General features: G+C 46.4%; 1 protein-coding gene across 3 annotated transcripts in view; it reads left to right on the plus strand.

The window, feature by feature from the left end:
- The window catches only part of ctnna2 (catenin (cadherin-associated protein), alpha 2), a 285,740-nt gene that overhangs the window by 236,057 nt on the left and 25,914 nt on the right, over nt 1-23,769 (plus strand). For all 3 annotated transcript variants that reach the window (XR_014740965.1, XM_084687324.1, XM_084687323.1), the window contains exon 10: nt 22,021-22,113. Coding sequence is in view for 2 of the 3 variants with exons in the window: in XM_084687324.1 (XP_084543450.1) it covers nt 22,021-22,113 (93 nt within the window). In the remaining variant the exon portion in view is untranslated. The remainder of the gene's footprint in view (nt 1-22,020; nt 22,114-23,769) is intronic.

Consider the following 23,769-nt stretch of genomic DNA (forward strand, 5'->3'; position numbering starts at 1 on the left):
AATATTAATCTGGAACAGAGGTAACGGTCCCTGCCCTTCTCAGTACAACCCCCTCCCCTGCTAATTTCTGCAGCATCAGTTCATTAGAACCCCGTCGGTGGGATTTACTGCTGTGACCTTAGTCTGGGAGTGAGGGGAGTCAGGAAAAAATCCAATGATTATGCACGATCGATACGGGGTTGTATGTAATCAATGCCGAATTGGCCTTCAGTGCCTGACGCTGTGAGACGGACCGCCGCAGTAAATATGATTCCTGTGGGGGTGCAGCGTATCAGGATCTGTGCAGGACACACCAGGGAGGGAGTGGTGAAGGCTGGGAGAGGGGAGGGAGGAAGGGAGGGGCGAAGGCAGGGAGAAGGAAGGGAGGAAGGGAGGGAGGGGTAAAGACAGGGAGAGGGGAGGGAGGAAGGGTGGGAGGGGTGAAGGCAGGGAGAGGGGAGGGAGGGGTGAAGGCAGGGAGAGGGGAGGGAGGGAGGGTGGGGTGAAGGCAGGGAGAGGGGAGGGAGGAAGGGAGGGAGGGAGGGAGGGGTGAATGCAGGGAAAGGGGAGGAAGGGAGGGAGGGAGGGGTGAAGACAGGGAGAGGGGAGGGAGGAAGGGAGGGAGGGGTGAAGGCAGGGAGAAGGGAGGGAGGGAGGGGCGAAGGCAGGGAGAAGGTAGGGAGGGGAAGGAAGGGATGAGGAGGAAGAGACAGAGGAAAGGGGAGGAGGGGAGATGGATGGCTGTTGGAGCTGTTGGGAGTCTATTTGTGATGACCCAGACCTTCCCTAATTTCCTTTCAACGTAACCCTCCCCACCCTCACAGTTATGGGCCTCTGAGGAAATCTGTATGGTAGAAGCACATGGAGCAAGGTAGGGCTTGGAGGGGGGTAGAGGGCAGTTCTGGAGGAGATATATCGTCACCCCTATCCTACTTATCGTCAGATCTCCTGGCCAAGAGATATAAGTCATGTGACGGGGGGTATGTATCAAAGAGACTCCCCATCTTTGCTAGGTTTATCTGACTGAGGGAGGGGAGACCACAGGGGGCTGATGGGGGAGTGGAGGGAGGGGGGAGTGGAGGGAGTGGATGAAACTATGAGATATAAGGACAAACTAGAGCCCCTCCTCTGGGCTCAGTGTCAGTAAACCTCCCAGCTCAGCAGTCACAGGTGACACCAGAGGATTAACGGCCGCTTTAAGGTGACAAAAGAGGGACGCCAAGTAATTTGATCAATACCGCCACGGGTGATCGCCAATAAGGGATCTCACTGGTTGCTACTGCACCAGGAAAAACAGTGATGTTAAGATCTAATTTGGCTGTCAGAGGACAGTCTTTGTCCCTTATAGCTGGTGCTTTAAGGGTAAATGGAAGCTCAGTGTTTTGATAGTATTGGAGGTGTTTTCATGGGGAATGTTGTCCTTGTATAAAGGGGGACGGCCATGTTGGAAGGAAGTCTCATCTGCATTGTTAGTTTCAGTTCTTCAGCAGTTTCTCAGGTTGATGTGTTTCAATTTACTTTGATGATTTATTCAGTGGCTATGAGCTCTCTGGAAACACAGCGCATGTCAGCTCAGCGGCTACTGTGCGAAGCATTTACACGCATTTGTTTAGCCTTGGGCGCTCATCCACCCTGAATTAGAGACTCTTCATTATCAGGAACATAACATTTACATTTAGTCATTTAGCAGACGCTCTTATCCAGAGCAACTTACTGTAAGTACAGGGACATTCCCCCCCGAGGCAGGAAGGGTGAAATGCCTTGCCCAAGGACACAACGTCATTTGGCACGGCGGGAATTGATCCGGCAACCTTCTGATTACTAGCCCGACTCCCTCACCGCTCAACCATCTGATTCCCAACATAAGTCTGTCTTCATCTGTGTGCACCACTGTTTGTGGTGCACACAGGTCCCACATCTGGATCTGGCCTCTTCTCATCCTGCGGGACAAACAGGTCTGCTTTGCGAGATCTGGAGGATTACGTCCGAACAGACCTTCTCAGGAAAGAAATGGTGGCGTTGTGTCGTCGTCCTGGCCAGGGGAAGGTGGGGTGGTGAAGGAGCTCTGCCAGTTGAGTGTGGGTCAGGACGTCTGCAGAGCTGTCTGTCTGTCTGGCACCAATCTGTCTAGCACCAGTCTGTCTGTCTGTCTGTCTGTCTAGCACCAGTCTGTCTGTCTGTCTAGCACCAGTCTGTCTGTCTGTCTAGCACCAGTCTGTCTGTCTGTCTATCACCTAGAACCAGTCTGTCTGTCTGTCTAGCACCAGTCTGTCTGTCTGTCTGTCTAGCACCAGTCTGTTTGTCTGTCTGTCTGTCTAGCACCAGTCTGTCTGTCTGTCTGTCTGTCTGTTTGTCTGTCTGTCTAGCACCAGTCTGTATGTCTGTCTAGCACCAGTCTGTTTGTCTGTCTAGCACCAGTCTGTCTTTCTGTCTAGCACCAGTCTGTCTGTCTGTGTAGGACCAGTCTGGCTGGCTGTCTAGTACCAGTCCTATCTGTCTGCACATTCACAGCCCCGAGGGACACAATCAGCACAGCACATCACCTCAATCTGACAGCTCTGTTCTGAGGGCTCCTTCAGTCACACCTCTGATCTTTGAGAAAAAGACTGGAAGAGAGGGAGGGAAGAGAGAGAGAGGTACACAGAAAGAGTGACAGAGAGAGAGAGTGACAGAGAGAGTGATGCAAAGTAAGCTGACAAACGTACCACTCCAGAAACAAAGTGGTGAGTCTTGGAGTCATTGTCGACACGGCACCTCTAGGGGCGATTGTATCGGCCACTCGTTGATGATACGGGATGACTGCGGCGCAACACGAACAGCTGAGAGTCACCAGCATGAATCGCTTGCTCAATAGGCAGACCACGCCAAGCATCGAGACAAAAACACCCTCACGGGGGAGAGTGACTGCGCTGCCTGGTGAACGGGCTGCAGGAACCCTCCCCCCCACACACACACACACACCACCCCCCCCCCCTTCCCCATGCCTGCCTCCAATGTGACACTAAGTGGATTACACCAGATTAAATATGACAAAAGAGTGGAGGGAGGAGAGATAAGACTTGACATGTCTGCCTCGAACCCGTACCCTCTCACTCCTAACGTAATACAGCGCCCACTTACAGTACTGACGGAATGACGGCTCCTCCCATCTGGCGCTCAGGCGGACGGCCGTGCGTCTCATACATCTCTCTGGGGCTGATTTACATGTCCTTGCTGTGTCCCTGGGATGTGTCCCATGTTTAAATGTGTTCCTCTCCCTGTAATGGTGGCGCTCGGAGTACACACTGGCCTTTATTTTGTCAGTCATGAGACAAATGACCCTGTTTGAAGTTGATATTCTTTTTTCTTTTCTTGAACAGAGAGGTTGTTTTTTTTCCTCCGCGAAATATTAACAAAGATGTCGGTCTTGCTTCCAGACTGAAGGATGGCTCGTTACTGTTCCTTTGCCCACACGCACTTCTCAGACGCTTGTAACAGAGATGTGGAAACGGGCCTCAAAATGCACAGCATACTGTATATGACACGAGCATGGAGAAACCTCGACAGTGTGGAGTCAGGACATCGTCTATGTCACCCAGCCTGCCATTAGATGGAGCCCAAATATGGTCTGCTAGCACAGGAAATTGTTTTGTGTAGTGAGGCAGAGGCACGTCTTCATACAGTATCTGATGAAGGCATGTTACAAGCCTTATCTGTCTGTGTGGTGCCCAGTGTGGAAGTGACACACACACACACACACACACACACAAAGGATTAGAAGGTGGTGGGTAGTAGCTTCTTGTCTAGAAAGGGGAGTAAATATGAGACACGACTAATGCGTCTGGAGTTATTACCCATCAGGCCAAGCGGCCCTCAAGTGCCTGTTCCCCCTCGCCTTCTGCTCCCGCGCGCTATAAAACTCAAATTAAAGTCTATCTCTATTTCATCATGCGTCGCTGAAGGATGGAAGGGAATCAGGACCCTCTGTCTTATCCCAAGCGCATAGTCTCTCTCCATCGCACACACATGCATACACATGGTGGCAAACATACTCTGCTCACAAATACTGTACAGTACACAGTCAAAAATGCATACAGGTGAAAGACACACACACATACTTTACACATCAAGCTTATACAGGCCTTCGTAGTAAGAGATCCAGCACATTGTGACATCTCTCTCTGTCAAATACGCAGTCAGAGCTCACATTGTCCCCTATACAACAAGAATATGAAGATGCAGCATAGCAGGGTTCTTTAGATGTGAAAAATAATTGACCATCTTTGTAGCTGGCAAGATGGATGCTGGAGGCCAGGCATTAGCATACCTTTCTCTTCAGTGGTGATATCACAATGAAATGGGTTCATTGTTGGAGCTTAATAGAATCTGAATCCTGGCCTTTTGTCCCATGGCCGCTACGAACGGGGGCTCTGCCCTGCGCACGTACATGCTTACCTGCACAGACCTGAACCCTTCATCCCTCAGAGCTGACGTTAAGCACGGGTGCCTGCGTGCACACACACACACACACACACACAATAACAACACAGCAACAGCCTTCAGTGAGAGAGCCTGCAGCTACAGTATAGCAAAGTCGGCTGAGAAGTCCAGCAGGCTGACAGAGACCTTTTAGTTTCTGACTGGACGCTGGGGGAGAGACTTCCTCCTAATAAAGAAGTTAGAGCTAGAAACAGATTTAAGTGTGTGTGTGTGAGTTTATATATATATATATATATATATATATATTTGCGTGTGTGTACAGTGTGTGTTTGTGATTGCAGCCAGTTTCCCGCTCCATCACCCAGGTCTCCCCTGTGGTGGTGCTCTGAGCTGAGATGTTATCATGTGTTGGTGAAGGCACTAATGAAGGGCCTTTTTCCACGGGATACACACAGGAGGGACGTTCCAGATGGGCGCTGGGAAAATTGGCTTGAGCGCACAGGTGAGAGAAGGAGCATAGAGATCCCTCCACATGGGTGCCTTTCCTCCTGCTCTCATCTCTCCATCTATCCAGCCTGTAGGCAGGGTTCAGGGTTCTCATTCAGACCATTTTTTTCCACCTTCGCTTTCTCTCTATTTCTTTCTTTCTGGCCTGTATATTTTCCTGTCTTTTGGTCCCACCTCATCCTCATTCTTCTCGTTTTACAAAGTGTTGTGGCAGGATGTTTCAGGCATTCCTGAAGGCTTTCTGAAAAGGTATTCTTAGAACACGCTGAGAGCTAACCTGATGGCATGTAGTGCACTATCCTGCAGGCAAGCCTCATATTGACAACACATTCCTTTTAACCAGATAACTACTCTTCTCAATTTTTAACATTAGATTACATAATTATAGTCATATGTAGTCAGATATTGTAGTCAGTCTTGGAGGAGGAGATGGGACCAAAAGACAGAATTGTGTACGGTCCAAAGAGCTAGAATAGACAGAAGGAAAGAAAGAGAATAGGGAAGAAAAACTATCAATTAAGGCGCCATGGTCTCTATTCAGGAATAAACACCATTTTATTTATTTTTAAATGATCATGTTCGCTCAATACCAGATGATGAGCGGGTCAGGGGTTTTCTATTAAACACAGGCGCCCGTCCGTGGTCCAGAGAGGAAGACCTGAATAGCAATTAGATTGGAAACTGGGTAATGATGGGCTTTGATTTTCGCTCAGTGCCCTCTGTGGCTATGAACCAGCTGTCCTGCATCTTGATCATCTCAATCATTTCTGTTTTATATTCATCATATATAATCAATATATTATATAATCATACCAGGATTTTTTTGTCAAAATAAATGATGTCGCAGTGGATTAATTTGAAACCAACAGTGGTCATGTGCCGTCAGCATGTTAGGCTTTTCCAAGGGTGCCTCAAGGGAAAGTCCTGGTTTGAGCATGTGCTTACATCATCAAAGGGTTCCCGTGCCTCATGTAATATTAACACATGTTAAATCTGCAGCAGGGAGAAGCAGAATCAGTGTGTTTACACAGCATTAGCCAGGGCTTGCCATGCCACACAGAGAGAGCAGCCATCTTTGTGTTGACAGACTACAGGGTGAGCGATCCTCTGGGGGCACAGGAGTAGGATGATCCGTTTTAGTGAAGTGGTTCCCGCAAAGTGTCTCTACTCAGAGAAATATTTGTTAAAGTGTGTTACTTTTTATGTGATTTGGTGTGTATTGGCATCGATGTATGGAAAGAATTGAATTGAATGAAGTCCAAGTGTCATGCTAGTAATCCTTCCTCAGAGAACTTTTCAATTTTGTTCAAGCGCCTTGTTCCTTTTTATATTTAATGTGCGGGGTTACTTAGAAGTTTTTTGATATCAGTGAAGTTGGTAGGTTGCCATAAGGAGAGATGGAATGCAGGTGGGGGTAGTGAAAAGGCAGGGGCCACTTGCTGGTGAGCTGCATGACTTTTTGACACAGTCTTAATGTAATCATGAGAAAGCATTGGCGGTGAAGTGGGCTATCGTCGTCAAGTCAAATCCTCTGGAAATTAAGTCCATTAATCATGCACGCCGCCTCATTTGGTGTTCCTTTTTTCTATATACGGACTCTGATTTGCACTTGGGGCACGGCGGGGGCTGGTAGGGGCGGGCGGGGATAGAGGAGAAAAAGAGGCAGGAAGGGAGAAAGTGCTTTGCGGAGCAGAAGAAAAGCCATCAATTCTCATTAGGAAAAATAGATCATCTCAGCTAATTAGAGACAGGGATTTTTTTTCTTCTTCCTGCGGTACAAAATGCAGGACAGAGTGCACAAGCAACTGTGCGCCTGCTGTCCCTGATTAATTAGGTGAAAGGATAGAAGCTAAGGAGCCTGTGATTTTTAACGGAGATGGCTTATTAAATGCAATAGCGTTATTTATTGGAGGTCAAGTCCTTAGAGGAAATATTAGCACCGTTTCCAACAGGGCTGTGATCTACAGCTTTTCATACAACAGTTCTTTACCTAGATATTTGTCCCACCGCCTTTCTTTTTGTCCTTAATCAAATTATTACAGCTGTAGTCCGTTGATGTGAAACTCAAGCAATTAATCATTGATCTGAACTACAAATCCCTGCACAGTGGCAACAGCGATGTCCTAGTTAAAGCTCAGACAGGACTACACTTTTTTGTTGTAATGACAAACTCTCAGGTGACAAAATGCACTTTGCGGTGAAGTAAATGATTACCTTTGCTGTGACTACGATACCTAATGCATCCACAACAACAGTCCTTTTGGGTTGCATGGTGCAGGTTAGAATAAGGTAATTCCACACATCACGTTTGGTTGCGTTAGGCTATCTCTAGTCACTAACATGCACTGATCCACACTTGTCTGCACCGGTGTAGATAGGGTTAAATTAAGATTGTTTTGAATACAATTATACATCATTAGCCATGGAATTGTGTCCTTTAGCCTGGTATGAGTGTTGCCGTGCTTCAGAATTATTGATAAATAATTCACTCAATCCCGTTAAAGAGGCATGTTGAGAAATATGTGGCCATTCTGACAGAGGAAGGTGATGAGATCTTGATCACAATGAGAGGTTTTGTAGGGATCAAGCACACCTTGGCATAACCATCATAAACAGTTGAGGTGACAGGTGTTCAGAAAAATGGGGCAAAGATAGATTTTGGCCCAGCGGCTCTTGAGTGGACGAGGGCGGGGTAGGAGCTAGTATGAAGAGGCTGTGGGGTAGAGATTTGGCAGGAACAGAGAGGCCCTTTGCTGTAATCCCAGAGCACTATGGATAATTGGGGTCCACCATTTATCCTGATAAGGATTGTGCTAAATATGAACACTGCTAAGGTCAGACGTTTTGTTTAAATTAATAGACCCACATTGCTGTTTGGGGGGTATTTAGGGTAACCGAGAGGGGAATTCAGGTGAGGTCTAATTGTCCAACTTGATCCTTGGACTTGAAACACTATATCAACATTTAACTGTGCATTGTGGAGAGAAAAACCCCTCCAGGCCAATGAGGATTCACCTCAATCAACGATACCTGTCATTAGGCTCCAATGTGACTCCCGCCTTCTGTAATTCAACCTATCACATCCTCCTTCTGCTTCAGAGGGTTTCCACTGAGTCACAAGAGCTTTGGTACAAATAATAACTGGAATGTAGCGTAGCTATTTCACAGTTGGTGCAGTTTGCACTGTTAGCAATGTTAGCAGTAGCAGTGTTTGCTTAGAGCAATGTTAGCTGTTACCATTATTAGCTGTTGGAAATGTAAGCTGTTAGCATTACTTTGAGAAGGCACAAGGTTATGGCTGCTGCTCATCCTGCTGCGGTTCTATCCTGTAAATAAATAATAAAAGAAAGGGGAGGCATAAATCCTGGCGGGCACAAGCGGTACATACCTCATTTAATTTCCCTCTTCCCGTGACCCGGACTTGTGTTATCTCTCCCCTCTCAGCACTTTTGTTTTTCTATTTATTACCAAGTTTTCTTCTTCTTGCCTTCCCTCCTGGCGTGAGAACAGATAAGCGAGGCTTTGTTCAGACAGGCCAAAGGTGAACAGGACTAATCTGTCCGGTAGATGTACGCTCAGGTTATAGACGTGTACATGCTGCATACTAACCAGCCGCGCGTAGCCGACCGAACATAATGCACCCACACCCACACATGTACAAACACACAAGTGTACAGACACATAGAAAAGCACAAGCACGCACAGATATTCAAGCTCCCTCTTTGTTCACCATGGTGGATAGGCCTATTAATAACCCTTCACCCTTCTTTCTCCAGCACTAGAACATACTGTAGCAAACGTGCCTGTAACTTCATAGTGGTAAAGGTTGTGGCTAAGGTCTACAAACTCAAAGCGTATTCTGTCCAGTGTTTTTATAACGCCTGGTGGACATGGCATACTGGACTGGATGAAGTCGCCAGTATTCAAACCCATTCTCATACAGTATGATGCACACTGTACTCCCTCAATGTGTGCAGACTGGAAAATGGGTTTGTTTCTACATGAGCAGTCCCACAACACATGGGAGGATACAGACTGTGCTGTACGTGCCTTTAGGGTCATCAGATCCATACGTATTCAGTGGTCTGGAAGTCAAGACATGTTGTAGCTGGAGATGCAAGCATCAGGAACGGGAAGCTTCATTCGGACGCTAAACAGTCACATGTGTTTTCAGCTGGCGCTTAGAGGACAGGACCTGCGTTGTGTGTGTGTGTGTGTGTGTGTGTGTGTGTGTGTGAGTGAGTGAGTGAAAGGGGAAGAGAGATAGAGCAGAGACTGAGTGAGCAACATGGAGAGGGAGCTGTTAGTGTCTCCCAACATGCAGAACCAAAATTCTTAACTGCACAAGATCAAAGACGTATGCTCCCTCCCCTGACAACACACGCCATTACAAATGTCCTGATGTCACAGCTAATGGGAAAGATAACGGCTTGAAAGAGCCCAGCCTGTAGCGGGGCACAGTTTGTATGTGTGGATAAGAGGGTCTGGCGTGTGTGCTGTGGTAGTAAGGCTAAGGGTTTGTGTGTGTGTGTGTGTGTGTGTGCATGTGGAGTGGAGGGGGTACTAGGATGAACAGGAAGGGTGTGTGTGTGTGTGGAGGGCGTACTAGGATCAAAGGGTGTGTGTGAATGTTGCGGTGAGGGGTAGTACAGTGAGGGGTGTTTTGATGTCAAGCTCTCGTCAGAATGACTCGTTTTACAGGATTGATGTCTTTAATTTGACCCTTTATCATATGCTGTAGCCAGCTTTGATGAGCTTCTTTTAGCCTCCTTGTTGCTAGGTAGCGTGGTGACGGTGGTGGCAGAGCTGGGAAGTGACGGGGTTGGGTTGTGGGCGGCCGGGGGGGTGTTGTGCTCGAGTGCACAAAAACATCAATTAGCACATTTGTGGCACTTGTCCTTGAAAGCATGGCAGCCACTATGATGAGCATCATCTCCCTTGCATGTGTCTGTAGAAGTATGCTCTGTGATCATGGGATGTGTGGACAGAAGGGGACGCATGGTAAGTATGAGAAAGGAGAAAAGGAGAGAGGGAGATCTGAGCAGACAGACAGGCAGGCAGGCAGGCAGACAGGCAGGCAGACATGCAGACAGACAGACACTTTTAAAACCAACAGAAATAAAGCATAAAGAAATCAATTGCAGCTGTGGCTTTAATCATGTTCAAATTTCATGATCCAGATTCAATATGAGGACAAGCCCAGTCAACAGGGAGAAAGTACCAGTGGGGTATCTATATTTCCCCAAAGTGTTTGTAAATCTCTCCTTCAAAAACAACAACCTGAAAACAAACCTCATCATGTGAGTCTCTGTGCTGTGTGCTGACACGTGCTACACACACACATACCCTCACTAATTTTCAAGCTTTTTGCTGTCCCCCCAGAGAGAGTGCTGAACTCATCCTACAGAACCAGCTGCTAACACGCAGAGGGAGCTTTCCCTCGGACAGCACTGGAGGGCGAGAACACACACCATCACATATACTCACACACGCAGTCCCTCACACAAACACACACACACACAGACACACACTCACACACACAGTCCCTTACACAGACACACACACACACACAGTCCCTCACACACACACAGACACACTCACACACACACACACACACACACACAAAGACACACACTCACACACACAGTCCCTCACACACACACACGTACTCACACACACAGTCCCTCACACAGACACATACTCACATGCACAGTCTCTGACACACACACACATACGCAGTCACTCACACACACGCTAGCAAATGTACAAATGCACACAAATCCCCCCCCCCCCCCCCCCCTCAACACACACACGCTCCCAATCCCGTTAGCATAAAGCTTGCACATGCACCATGCCCGCCTCTGGCCCGTCCCACAGGAGCCAGATGAAGGGGGAGTGGTGCCGGGGTGTATTCCTCAGGGCTCCTGAGCGCCTCACAGCCACTGACTGGTTCTTCTGTTCCTCGGGGGGCCCCAGGGATCCCTTCAGTGCACTCTGAGAGGCTGGCTGCTTTTTATAACCCGCTCCTTACTTCCAACACTGTTTGATTAGGTCCTGACTGACACAGATAGAGCCTGTTATTACACACACGCACACACATTCACACGTGTAGGCACACACATTTTGATTCTGTCTCGCTCTCTCTGTTGCTATCTCTCTTTGGCTCGGTGGGTATTTCTTGCTCTCCAGGTTCTGTTTCCAAGAGTAGATCAGAAGTGATTTTGGTAAAATTGCTGTGCTAAGGCCTAGTAGTGAGGGCCAACACCATTCTGACACACTTTTTACGTACCATTAATCCTCTCCCTCTCTTATCAGGCCTGCCTTGCACCCTCCCACGGTCTCCATGGACACTGGTGGAATGTAATCTGCCTATTGTTTCTAAGGGCTCCTCTTTTTTCCTTTCTTTTGCACTCTCTCTCTCTTTCTCTCTCTTTCTCTCTCTCTCTCTCTCTCTCTCTCTCTCTCTCTCTCTCTCTCTCTCTCTCTCTCTCTCTCTCTCTCTCTCTCTCTCTCTCTCTCTCTCTCTCTCTCTCTCTCTCTCTCTCTCTCTCTCTCTCTCTCTCTCTCTCTCTCTCTCTCTCTCTCTCTCTCTCTCTCTCTCTCTCTCTCTCTCTCTCTCTCTCTCTCTCTCTCTCTCTCTCTCTCTCTCTCTCTCACACGCACTCCCTCTCTGCCTGTCCCTGTTGCATTCATGCATAGACAGCATGCTAAGTGAATGGGAAGCCGATGGGCGATGAGTGATGCCTGCTAAGCTGGTCTTAGTCACGGGGCATTGTCATTAGATTAATGGAGCAGAAGGAGCCATCCGTTTGCGCTTTCTCTCTCTCCCTGTCTCTCCCTTTCTCTCCCTGTCTCTCCCTTTCTCTCTCTCCCTGTCTCTCCCTTTCTTTCTCTCCTTGTCTTTCTCCCTGTCTATCTCTCTTTCTCTCCCCTATCTGTCTGTCTCTCTCTCTTTCTCTCTCTCCCCAATCTGTCTCTCTCTCTCTCTCTCTCTCTCTCTGGAAGGGGGAGGAGGAGAGAGGGAGGGAGGAAGGAAGGACAACAGGAAGGAGGAGGGGAGGTGTGATGAGGCTGATGACTCAGCCTCAACTGGAGGATGATTTGGCTGTTTACAGCCCTCACTCCCTCCCACACACACATACACACACACACACACACACAGGCTCACACACACAGGCTCACTTGTTGGTCACTGAATTCATGTCAACGCAAACAAGAGAGCTTAAACGCACACCCACAGACACACACACCCACAGATACACACACCCACAGATACACACACCCACAGACACGTGTGACACTGTGTTTCTGTAGTGATAAGATTGTTCCATAGGCCCCACCAAGAACAAAACAAGGGGAGAAGAAAAGTATACTGCGGCTGGCTGTTACACAGAGGCCGAGAGAGAAATAGACAGAGAGACAGAGACAGAAACATGTTACCATGGCAAGTAATCCCAAACCCATTCCCATCGTCTCTCCGAACCAATTACCTCAACCCTTTGTTTTATGTGGTGGCCCAGCATTTAAGACAGTATTTATAGTCACCCTATAATATAGTCAGCAAAGGGATTAGTTCACCTGTCTGATTGTCTGTTAATGGCAATATATTGACAGCTTGTATGAAGACATATTTCAACACTTGATTTTGTTTTTCGAACCTTAAATGTCCAGGTGAAAATTAACGACTCACAGCCAACACAAGATGGATCAAAACTTTGCTTTCACTGTACATATGTGAAATTGGCTTGGCGTAGTGTACTTGGAACCATAACAACACAAGCTTGTTATTTTCAAAGATTATTTCCGTGTCTATCTTCCATGCAACTACATTACTCCCCACGGTTTGAGAACAACTGTACTGGAAGAAACAAACCTTTAATATCTGTATAAAATCAAACAGACCAAAGTCTATAGGGAATAAATACTTTTGGTTATCCGGATTCATTCATAGTTGCATGTGCTGGTAATGTGACAGGGACATTTTTAAATGATGTTGTTAGTTTCCAAAATGCTTCCAAGAGTAAATAATGTGATGCACAGAGCCTACCTGTTTACCTCCCTCAGAGAATGACTGAACCCTGGTTAGTCTCACTCACATTAATGCTATTGTTGTGTTGAGGTTTCTCTCTGAGGAAGAGAACAGAAAATTGATGGACTTTCGTGAATCATGCATTATATATACCTTGTGAATCTCTGGAGATCCTGATCCTGAAATACTTTAATATGAGGGCAAACAGAGTACACTTTCAATCTTTCTTGGAAGATGTCCATGTTGCATTTGATGGAGTTTTTTTCTTCCTGGTATCCACTTTTATTTCAGCATGTAAGTATTTGATTTCAATATAGTGTGACTGATCATGACATCTCTCTGAATATCTTCAACTCATAAGTACAAGTTCGAGTATCCTTCATTGTCTCAGTACAGGGTAGAACAGCATTCTGGTCCACAAAGCAAAGAACGAGTGGTTTGGATTGGTGTCCCTACATTGCTGCGATACCATGTAATGGTCATCTATTGACCTAGGTTCTAGTCAGGTCAAAAAGTCAAATGTGAATCGGTGACCCATAATCATTTCACCCTTCGATGTACACAAATAATGACCTCAAAACAGATTCATTTGGGAAATGACCATTACATGAACACATGATGTCTAACCACTCCACTGGGACCCGCACTGTGACCTTGCAGCCTTATTGGTAGCTAATGAACCCCACCTGTTGCCTGCTGCCTGGCAACTACCTCAGAGGTCAGAAGGTCAACCCACAGCCACATACAGAGCACCCAGGAGCTGCCTTTTTGAAAACTTTTTGACAAAATCCCACTTTAATATCTGTTTAAATGGGGTGGATATTCTTCTCCCGAGGGGACGTTTTCAAAGTGGATAATCAAGATTTTCTGGTGTTTTACTGCTTTATTTACAGAGGACATGTCCAGACTAAACTCCTCTGGGAGCAGTTGGTCTGGCCACGCTTTACTTCTGACCACTTAATTACACCGATCCTACAGTAATTGGACTCACAATTTATTGCTTATCATTGCTTGGTAAGAAAAGCACCTATAAAACACTCTGTTCGAAGGTTTGAATTAATTGGAGACCCAGGGCAGAGGTTGTGTCTGTTTTCCTAATGAACTAATTAGTTAAAGTGATTGTGGGGAAGGGCCTAATTCCAATGGTTGTATGACTGTCTGGACACAGGTTCACGGGTTTACTGTTTACTTCCTGTTCGGCTATGATACCCATTGTCTATACTTCAAAAACTTGAGTCTTGCTTTGGCACAAGCAAGTCTCCTGAAAAGGGAGTGGATGTGGATAGATGAGAAAAGGCTATTGGATGCTTTAGTTTCATGCTGTTGTCTTGTAAAAGCTCCTTGTTTATGTTATGCAACCGCGAGGACTTCAGTGTTGGCAAGGACGTCAGAGAATAATGTAGCGGTTGAAAAGCTTTTGTTTGAGGTAGAAAAAAAAAATCTGTCAACACAGACAGCCTCCATACCAGACACCTTGAGGAAAGGTCTCTCATTACGAGTCGGCAACTCCTGACCTTTCCCTTGAAGCCTGTCTATCTAAGGGGTTAGTGGGGGGATGGTGGTTGACTAATGCAACAGTTCTATGTTGATGAGATGGGTAGGGAGCACTGATTGGAGAGCAGGGCTTACACCAGGAAACGGCAGCAAAAATCACTGAACAGGTTTCTAAGGTGGATGTTAGGGGAGATATCGGTCCCAGCAACTTGTTTTTCGTTCAAGTGCTTTTTCACAGCTGATTAACAGGACTGCTTGTTGTTAGGCACCAGTGCTATAGAAAGTATCTATGCTACAAAGGTGGATGGTTATTTTTGTGGGGCTTTATTTGTTGATATAGGACAGTTGGAGAGAGAGACAGGAAAGCAGAGAGAGAGGGGGAAGAGGTGCATAACACGGACTTAGTCGGATTTGAACGCAGGGCCCTGTGTTATGCATCAGCCTAAATATGTTACATGCTCTTACCAAGTGAGCCACAAGGGTGTACCAAAACGCTAACGGGGTAGCTTTAGAGCGCTGCAGTACTCATCCAAATGCCACCCTGCTGTTATCAAAATCCCCCCCCCCCCCCTGCCATAATCCAATTGCCCCTGCCGTCATCCTGCCACAACCCCTCATACAGCCGGGAGGAGAAGCAAACAGGCCAACCTCCAACACAAAGGAGCCGTGGGGATTACCAGACCTGTGAGAACTGTGTGGCTAGTGTTGTGAGGGTGCCGTCTGTCACGTCGCAGATTTCTCGGCAAGCGATGTCTTGACACCAATAAGTCCACCATTCTTTTTTAAAGAGACCCCTTAAGTGTTTTGTTGCTGTGACACAGTGCTTTTTAAATGCTAGGGACGGGGGGTAAAGTACAGATAGATGAAAGAAACAAGGCAGCCCATTTTCATAATTATGACTCCAATGCCAAGTCTGACTGCATGGCTTGTGCTCTCAGAGAGAGAGAGGAGGTGGAGAGGGATCAATACTTCACTGAAAATAGCCTTAGTGCTGCTCTTTTGTAGGGTTTGGGGAAAGCTTTGTGCAGGAAGTTTGGCCCCTTGGCTGCACTACTTGCAACGTAGGGTTTGAAGATGGTTCAAGTTGAGTGATCCATCTAGCTGCCTGCACAGACTGTGTGACACACTCACATTCCCTCAGCAGTAGAGTGCTCCTAGCAACAGGCAGGAAAACCTTTTCAAGAAGCACTTGCTATGAAAGTCCAGCACAGAGGAAAAAGCTGCCGGAGATTGTGGGTAGTTGGCTTTTGCCCCAGGGAGCAAGAGTCTGCCGCCCCCCCCCCAACACCCCCCTCCTAACCCCTCCTGTCATTCACTGTAGTGTGAACAAGATAATCCAATATCCAGTAGCCTGATTTAAGTCTTCCTGGTGCAGCATACACACAAACACACAGACACACACATACCAACACACAGACATTCACACTCTCCCACTTGTCCCAAGTCAGCCCCTGTCTACCCAGCTTTATGGATTGTTTATATTGTTTTCAATTACCTTTTTCGTGTCCCTTGTTGAGCTCAGTAAAGTTTAATACTCGGTATATTACTCTCTGGGTAGCCATCTCCTCTTCCTCCGGCACTTTCCGTCTCACACATACTCCCCACTTAAGTAAATCACATTTAGAAGCTGCGTAATGATCCCAGGGTTTACGACTGTTTTTTGAGCCCGTCGGACGCGGGCATTGCTTATTGACTTTCAGCCGGGCGTCATGGTGAACGAGCTAGGCATAAACAGTGACCCTGCCGCCCTCAGCATTTTCCCAAAATTGGAGATGTCAAAACATCATCCTAAATACTTTAAGCTTCTCAGAACCTCTCCAGACATCTATGTGGTTGACAGTAAAGGCATAGCTATTTTATAGAATCTATGAGTAGTACAGGACAGCATGACTTTGCCCAACACAAACCCTATTGTTATCTGGAAATCGCCCTCCATGGTGGCTCAACTGTGACACACATTGCATATATAATGCATAGAATGTCCATATAGAACCATCAGAGACACGAGGAAGCATGTAGAGTTGAGGTGCTGATGGTCAGTGGCCTTGAAGGTGGCTGCTGAACCGGACCTGTCTGAACACAGTGTCGGGCCAGGTTCAGACACAAAGTTTGAAATGATGGTTGAGTCTGGTCCCATTGGCTGGGTCATCCTGTTTAACATGGTGCTTCAACTTCTTTTTGGTGAAATACAGAGTAAAATTATTCTCTTGGGTTGACACAGAACTATATTTACACAATAACAGCAATCTCATAGTCTTGCACTAAACCCTATCTGCACTTTCTGATGTCAATTGCTGTTATGAAAGAAATGTACATACTGCTGTATTGATTCATGCATTATGTATGAATGTAAAGAAAGGATGATCCAAGTCCCTTTTGCTGGCAGCTGTTGTGTGACAAACTAAAGATAGATTGTTCAAGCACGGTATAAAACTAAGGAGAAACAGCCCCATTCATGCACATGCTACTTGTTTATTTTCTCTGCTCTCTCTTTTGTCGACTTTTGTTTCCCAAAGGGAACTTAGTTACTGTTGCAGTCCTCTTGCAAACAAGCGCCTTGCAGTTTAGCAGTGGTAGGCTCTGGAGCGACTGAACACCTCCAGCGCACACCCCTGTGCCTATCCAGCTAAATATGAAACAGTGTGTGTGTGTGTACCCCCCTGCCCTCCAGGAAGCAAAAGACTGTATATCTCAGTCTTTGTCCAGAATTAGCCAGCCGGTCGCCTAGGAAACGTCAGCGACTCCATGTGATTTAAGGAGTGTGCAGCCAGCTCCCACAGTGCATTAGAGTCAGACGCAATTGAGGCCCTCTGTGCATCTAATAGCGAGGGTGAGGAGGGAGAAAGAGGCAGAGGACTGGGGGGAGAGGCGGAGGGGATGCATGTTGAGGAGGGGAGGAGTTACAGAGGCAGCATTGTCAAGGTGCAAGGCTCAGCAACTGGCTTCTTCAGGCTCCCTGTAGTGAATAGTTGCGCAAAATACACCCGCATCATCCATGACCCACAGCTATAGCCTTTTTTTTTTTTTTTTGCCCGGACTGACAGAGGCGAGAGATGTACCTCAGGCTACATATCCAGGGGCAAGCCACAAGCAAAGCTCATGGCAGCTAAGTTTACAACACGGACGTGTTTCAAGGTGCCTTTGATAAGTAATCATCAGATGTCACCAGACCACAGAGAACAGAGAGAACGCAAACCTGGCCTGAGCACGCGTCAATAAATGAATGATGATATGTTATGTATTTTCTATCTGCATGTGAAGGATGAACATGCCCTGTGATACAATCATGCGTCAAGCAAATGGAGCTATCATCAGCCAGAAGCAGTCTTCCCGAGGCTAGAAAGCATACATACATATTTCACATATCTGCATTACAATGAGGTGGAAGTTTAACTTGGGCTTTTTAATAATCTCTTCATTATACCTGCTCTAGTCATCCAAGCTCCATGCATCTTGACTAGGCCCAGCATATGTGTCTGGAAGCACACCCTAATGTCCAGCACCTTACCATCACCAGGCTCATCTCACCCCAGCGCCCCTCTGTTGAGCTCTCTTGTCTCATTACGGAAACAAACATGGTTGACAGTCCTTCGAGGGTGCGACTTCCTTCACTCTGTGTGTGAGAGAGTGAGAGGGATGGAGGGAGGACAAGAGGGAGGGAATGAGAGAGAGAGACATTGAGCTGCACTTAGCAGGTTGTAATACCGTTAACTATATCCCTCCATGGAGTGCTTTCCACCTATGTTGACAGGCTGATTTATTACTGTGTTTACGTGTGTGTTTCAGGTTGGTGAGTGTGTGTATGTGTGTGTGTGTGTGTGTGTGTGTACAATATACAAGCAAAACTGTGCCAGCAAGTGTGTGTTAGTTGGGGACAGGCCCTCCTTGTCAATAAAGCCACCCTCCCCTCAACAAGTGAAACAGCTGAAGAGCCTTCTAATAGAACAGAGTGCTTCCGTTTGGGCGACCATAATTCAGACATCATCGTCCCCTCTCCCCTCTCTCCTCTTGAATCCCCAACCCCTTCTGTCTCTTTGTCTCTCTACCTCTCTCTCTTTCTCCCCTTACCTACTTCCATCCTTAGGCTGGTGAGACCGCCACCTTGGCTGACAGGAAGTCCATTCATTGTTTCCCAGGGAGCACAGTGGCTTGGCGTGTGATTTATCCGTCCGTGCGGTAGGACAGGGAGCGGGGCCAGTCCCTGTCCCGTGTCCTGTCTGAAAGAGACTCCCTTATTGTTTAGATGACGGCCATTTTGATAGGAGTTTAACTTTTATAAACGACTTAATGTAGAGGAAAGACAGACAAATCCCTTATGAGTTTGTCTGAACCTTTGACAAAGCAGTTATTAATAGTGGAGAAGATTGAAATATGGTTTGGTTAACCGCTAGTGTACGTGACAATATCTAGCATGAAGATCCCAAACTACAGAGGGAATCTTCATCAAATTAGAACTGAAGTGATTATCTGAGGCAAAGTAGAAAGGACAAAATCGATAGTTCTTTGTCAGAAGATGAAACGAAGAATGACAATGCAGCATTGCTCTCTCTGTCTTCTACCCCTCCCCCCCCCCCCCCGCCCCCCACACACACACAAACGCACTCGCACACACTTACTCAATCCTTTAAATCATGATGTTGTAGTTCAGACTTCCAGTGCAGCATCTGTTTAAGTCTCTCACTGCGCAATATGAGGCCTTATCCTCTCTTCCTTCTTTTCTGGGGTCGTCTTTTTTTGAAGAAGCCAAAAAAAAGACATCCTCTGAGGAGGCCTTGCTTCTTTAGATAATTGCAATTAGTAGTTTTGGCAAGAAGCAACAGCATTGGCAAGGATCCAGCTCCCTGTGTTGGGCAGAAGAGAGATGGGGGTAGGGAGAGAGTGAGAGGGAGGGAGGGGAGAGAGAGGAGGAGCAAATGGGAAAGAGCGAGAGAGAGAGAGTGAGAGCGAGCGAGAGACAGACAACTGGCCGGGCAGACAGCCAGCTCTGCTGAAGGCCCTGGACCCCATTCAGTAGCCTCAGATGTGGTTACTGCAGTAGAGAGGAAGAGAAAGAGAGGGAATGGGAGAGGTGAAGGCCTGGGGGATCTGGAGATGGTGGCAGGGTAGGAACTCAGATGCCGGGTTTCGCCGGCGGGGGGGGGGGGGTGACTATGAGTGCTGTCTAATCTACCTAGTAATGTCGACTGATTTAGTAATGTAAGACTCAGTTTCTCTCTCACACGCAGGCATAAACACACACACACAGCCATACACATTCATATGCACACAAAAGGCGATCCAATCTATCACAGCACTCATAGCTGTCACTAGTGGAGGCAGACGGGGCTGTGAGCAAGAATCTTCCAAGGCAGATTAGATTTACCTCACTTTGCCTCCGAAAGTGACATGTGAGCAGTAGAGGCTCTGATGCGGCCTGGCACCCCCTCACAGCCGACAGACATGTGTCTGTTTAGCTCACCCCCCCCATCCATCCAGGGTACTGCATTCGCTCCGGGACACCATCCCATTACAGGGTTATGAGAATTAAATTGCATGATGTAGCGGGGGAAGGAGGAGGCGGGACAGGTGTGTTCAGCCAATGCGGCATTCTGGAATGTTTTTGTCTCACCAAGGCAACCCCCACCACCTCACCCCACTCCTCACTCTCACACCCTCCAGGTGGTGGTCCTAAATGAGAGTATCTTCCCAGTGGCCTTCATCTACGTAAAGGCAGATGTTGGCGTGTGTCCTAGCTGTGCATTCTGGGGCCGCCTGGGTTATAAAGGACTGTACCTTCAGCCGCTGTGTATATCCATTCAGCTCTGCTGGATTGAACTCATATTTGTGCTGACGAGGCCTGCACATATGGTGTAGTGTGCAGCGTGCACTTGGGCTTTGTTCTTGAATATGCATGCGGCCCACAATAAGCCAATGCTCTAGCGTAAAGTCAATGCTTGGATACTCCGCACATTATCCTTGAATCCAGGAGCAGTACTCTTGAGTGTTTTCTGGTTAGCAGTAATTGTTAACTTTACTGTAGCAAAGCTCTGGCTACTTTGCTTCAACTATTGATTCAACTATTGACAAAACTTACAATATGGCTGTAACAAATATACTGGCACGCTACCAAGAAATGTTGCAGGAAGTTAATTTCCTCTGACAAAGTGACATTAAAATACCATCAGTGCCCCTTCTAGCTGTATCGCTAACACCAGACGTGATTATTATGGTAACATAAGCTGAGAATTGGGCTAAACAGCTGTTACACACACACACACATGTAGATACACACACACAAATACACACACACACACACACACACACAGACAGACATTCCAGTAAACAGACAGACAGACTAGGCACTCACAAACACACACACACACACCCATCGAAAGGAGAGAAGCTCTACCCCTGGATGCAGGCAGACATAAATGAACCAAGGAGGCGTTCCTGTTGAACAACGCCATCTGGCTCCTTAATTACACAATGAGGCGCCTTTTTGCACCAATAAGCCCAGATAATGATTTAGGCACACTGGTAATGAACCCACAGCACTTTGGGTATTCCAAAACTAATGAGTCAGAGGTTTCTAGTTACACTTGCTGTTACAGGGCGGACATTTTGGTTCTGATGTTGGTACCCAGTTATGCCAGTTGCCCTGCTTGACCTTAAGACCTAGAGGTTTTTAGCAAAAGCAGTCTTCTATCTGTAATGAAGCCTTCTGATTTGTCATGTAGAGCATGCACATGGCACCTAAAGGCCCACGGTGCAGGTGTGAAGGATCAACTTCCTTTGAGTGTCTTCCATTTGTCTTTCTCTATTTCTCTTTTTTTCTCTTGTATGTTCTATTTCTTTGTATCTTTTCAGAAATGTGCCCTTGAAGTTGACGGGAAAAAATGAAATCATATTATAGACTCTGTGTTTTGAATTATTGAAATGGTCAAAAATGTTTCCTTGAACAATAAAAGTAAGACCAGGACGAGGGAGAGGTGAGGAGGCAGAGGGACAAGGAACTGATGGAAGGAACATCCCTTTATGAGGAGCACGGAGGAACAACAAATAGCAATCTACAGTTGAGCAAGCCCTAACCTCCTCTGTCTACAGCTCCAGGCCCAGTCTTAAATCCCCTCTCCTATGTCCTTGGCAGGCCTTGCCTGTTAGAACTAGGTGTGAGCGCACGAGAAACCACTCTGTTCCTAACTTTTTTTTCTCTCTGGGAGACACTATCAGAAAAAGCACTTAACATTGTCTGTGAGTAGGAGAGTATGTCTGTTAGAACTGGACAGGATGAGAATACATGGTTGTACTCCACTCCGACTAAAGCACACAGATGTGCAATCTTTCAGCAATTGAAGATACATTTGAAAATGGGGTGGCAAAAATGTTTGTGTTGTATGTGCTCTTTTTATGGGATGTTAAAGTAACTCTAGGTGATTGTTACGCTAAATGGATAACTGTGATTCCGGGAATGTTTTTTTTAACTTTTATCTCTCATGTTCACTGAACTCCTAAATGTATTTGTCCATACACAACGACATTATTGTAAACCTCCACAGTACATACACTCCACAATGCTCTGTACTGATGTTGTTTGTGTTCCTCCCCTCCCGTAGGTGGCAAACCTGGCCTGTTCCATCTCCAACAATGAAGAAGGCGTGAAGCTGGTTCGCATGGCTGCCACCCAGATCGACAGTCTTTGCCCACAGGTAAGCAAACGTGCCTACACTGGAATACTGGATGTGGCTGTGATTGACTAGTGGTCATCAAATCCGGAAAACTCTGAGAAATGTATTGAAGAAATCTTGGGAGGAGAAAATCATTGAGGGAACCTCTCCTCCAGAGAGGGTTGGTGATTCAGAGAGGTGTAGATAGGCTGAATCTAATTGTGCAGTATAATTGGAGACAGGGTCGGACTGGGGCCGAAAAAAAGCCCGGGACTTTGAAACGCAGACTGGCCCGTGACCTGTGTACGGATGCTTAATACAAATAGGCTATATAATAAAAAGTATAAAATAAAGTATCATGCAGTGCTTTCAAAGACTGTTAACAAAATGAGATCTCATACAGTATATAAAAATGAATATGGCAGTTCTCCCTTACTTTCTTTTTCCTTACTTCTCTCTGTTTCTGCATCTGCTTTTAAATGTTGTAAAAGAACAATAATCAGTTAACTATAGTCAATAATAAAAATCAATTCAACAAATTAATTTCCATGTAATAACCCTGTTAACATATAGTCTGCTGATTACAGTTTTAGTGCTGCACCTGTTAAAGTCTCTCCACTGGACCCTGTCACCACAGCAGCCTCCATCTCTTGCCCCGTGTCACCTGTGGCTACTTTAATACACAGAACAGAGCAAATAAGACAATTGCATTTGATCCACATAGCACATTTAATATTTAAAGCCAAAAAAACGTGTATATTTAAAAGAGTGCCTTTTTCTCTCGGCCATTTATTTTCCTTTGTTTAAAATAAATAGCCTATATATTGGCTAACAGTAATACCAAATGTATAATGATTTTAGAAAAATGAAAACAATACGGTTTGGATATTAGAATGTTCTAAATGTCGACAATGCAGCTACTTGCACGCCTCTGGTAGGCTACTGCCACATCTTCGGGCTGCAAACTCTCTCCCTCACTTAGCTTGCCTTTTGCCTGTCTAAACATTTGTTCAATGTTTTTACATTTTGCAGGAGTGCCCGTTGTTTTTTGTCTCTTGCTTTTTCCATGCCACCCTTTTCTCCTTTTCTTTTCCTTTCCATTTCTTTGCAAAAGAAACAACAATGTTTTTAGCAATAGCTAAATATGTATTGCCTGCAAACGATCACTGCACGCGATCTCATTGCTTCCACCCACTCCAACGAACTGGCCGTACCCGGAAAACTATTGATTTTTGACCAATCGCGATTGGTAAACCGACGGACAAGTGCACCTTTCAAGTTTACAAAGTGAGCGTAACTATTAGGCTATTAATTTTTTTGCATAGTGCCGTGGCCATAGCGGCCGTGAGTTGGACCGGCCGTTCGGGAAATCTCCTGATTCTCCCGATGGCCAGTCCGACACTGATTGGAGATCATAGTAAAACATGTTCAAGTGAATGAATGCTGAAACTGATATTCAGAAATCTGAACTAGTACTTGCAGCACTCTGCACTGTCATGTTAGTGGTAGTTGATTGATTCTATTGCAAAAAAATGAGGCTTCACCTTTGTACTTTTTCTACCGCAATTTTCGAAGAGTTGGACCTTTAGACAAATCCAAGTCCATAGAGAGAGAGAGAGAGAGAGTAAGATGGAGGAAGGGGAAGGAGATGCAGCAGAGAGAAAAAGATCCTTCAGGGTCCTGTCAGAAGAGGTATTG

The sequence above is a fragment of the Hypomesus nipponensis genome, chromosome 22 (assembly GCF_054491055.1).
Source record: "Hypomesus nipponensis isolate SF chromosome 22, ASM5449105v1, whole genome shotgun sequence".
Taxonomy (NCBI): domain Eukaryota; kingdom Metazoa; phylum Chordata; class Actinopteri; order Osmeriformes; family Osmeridae; genus Hypomesus; species Hypomesus nipponensis.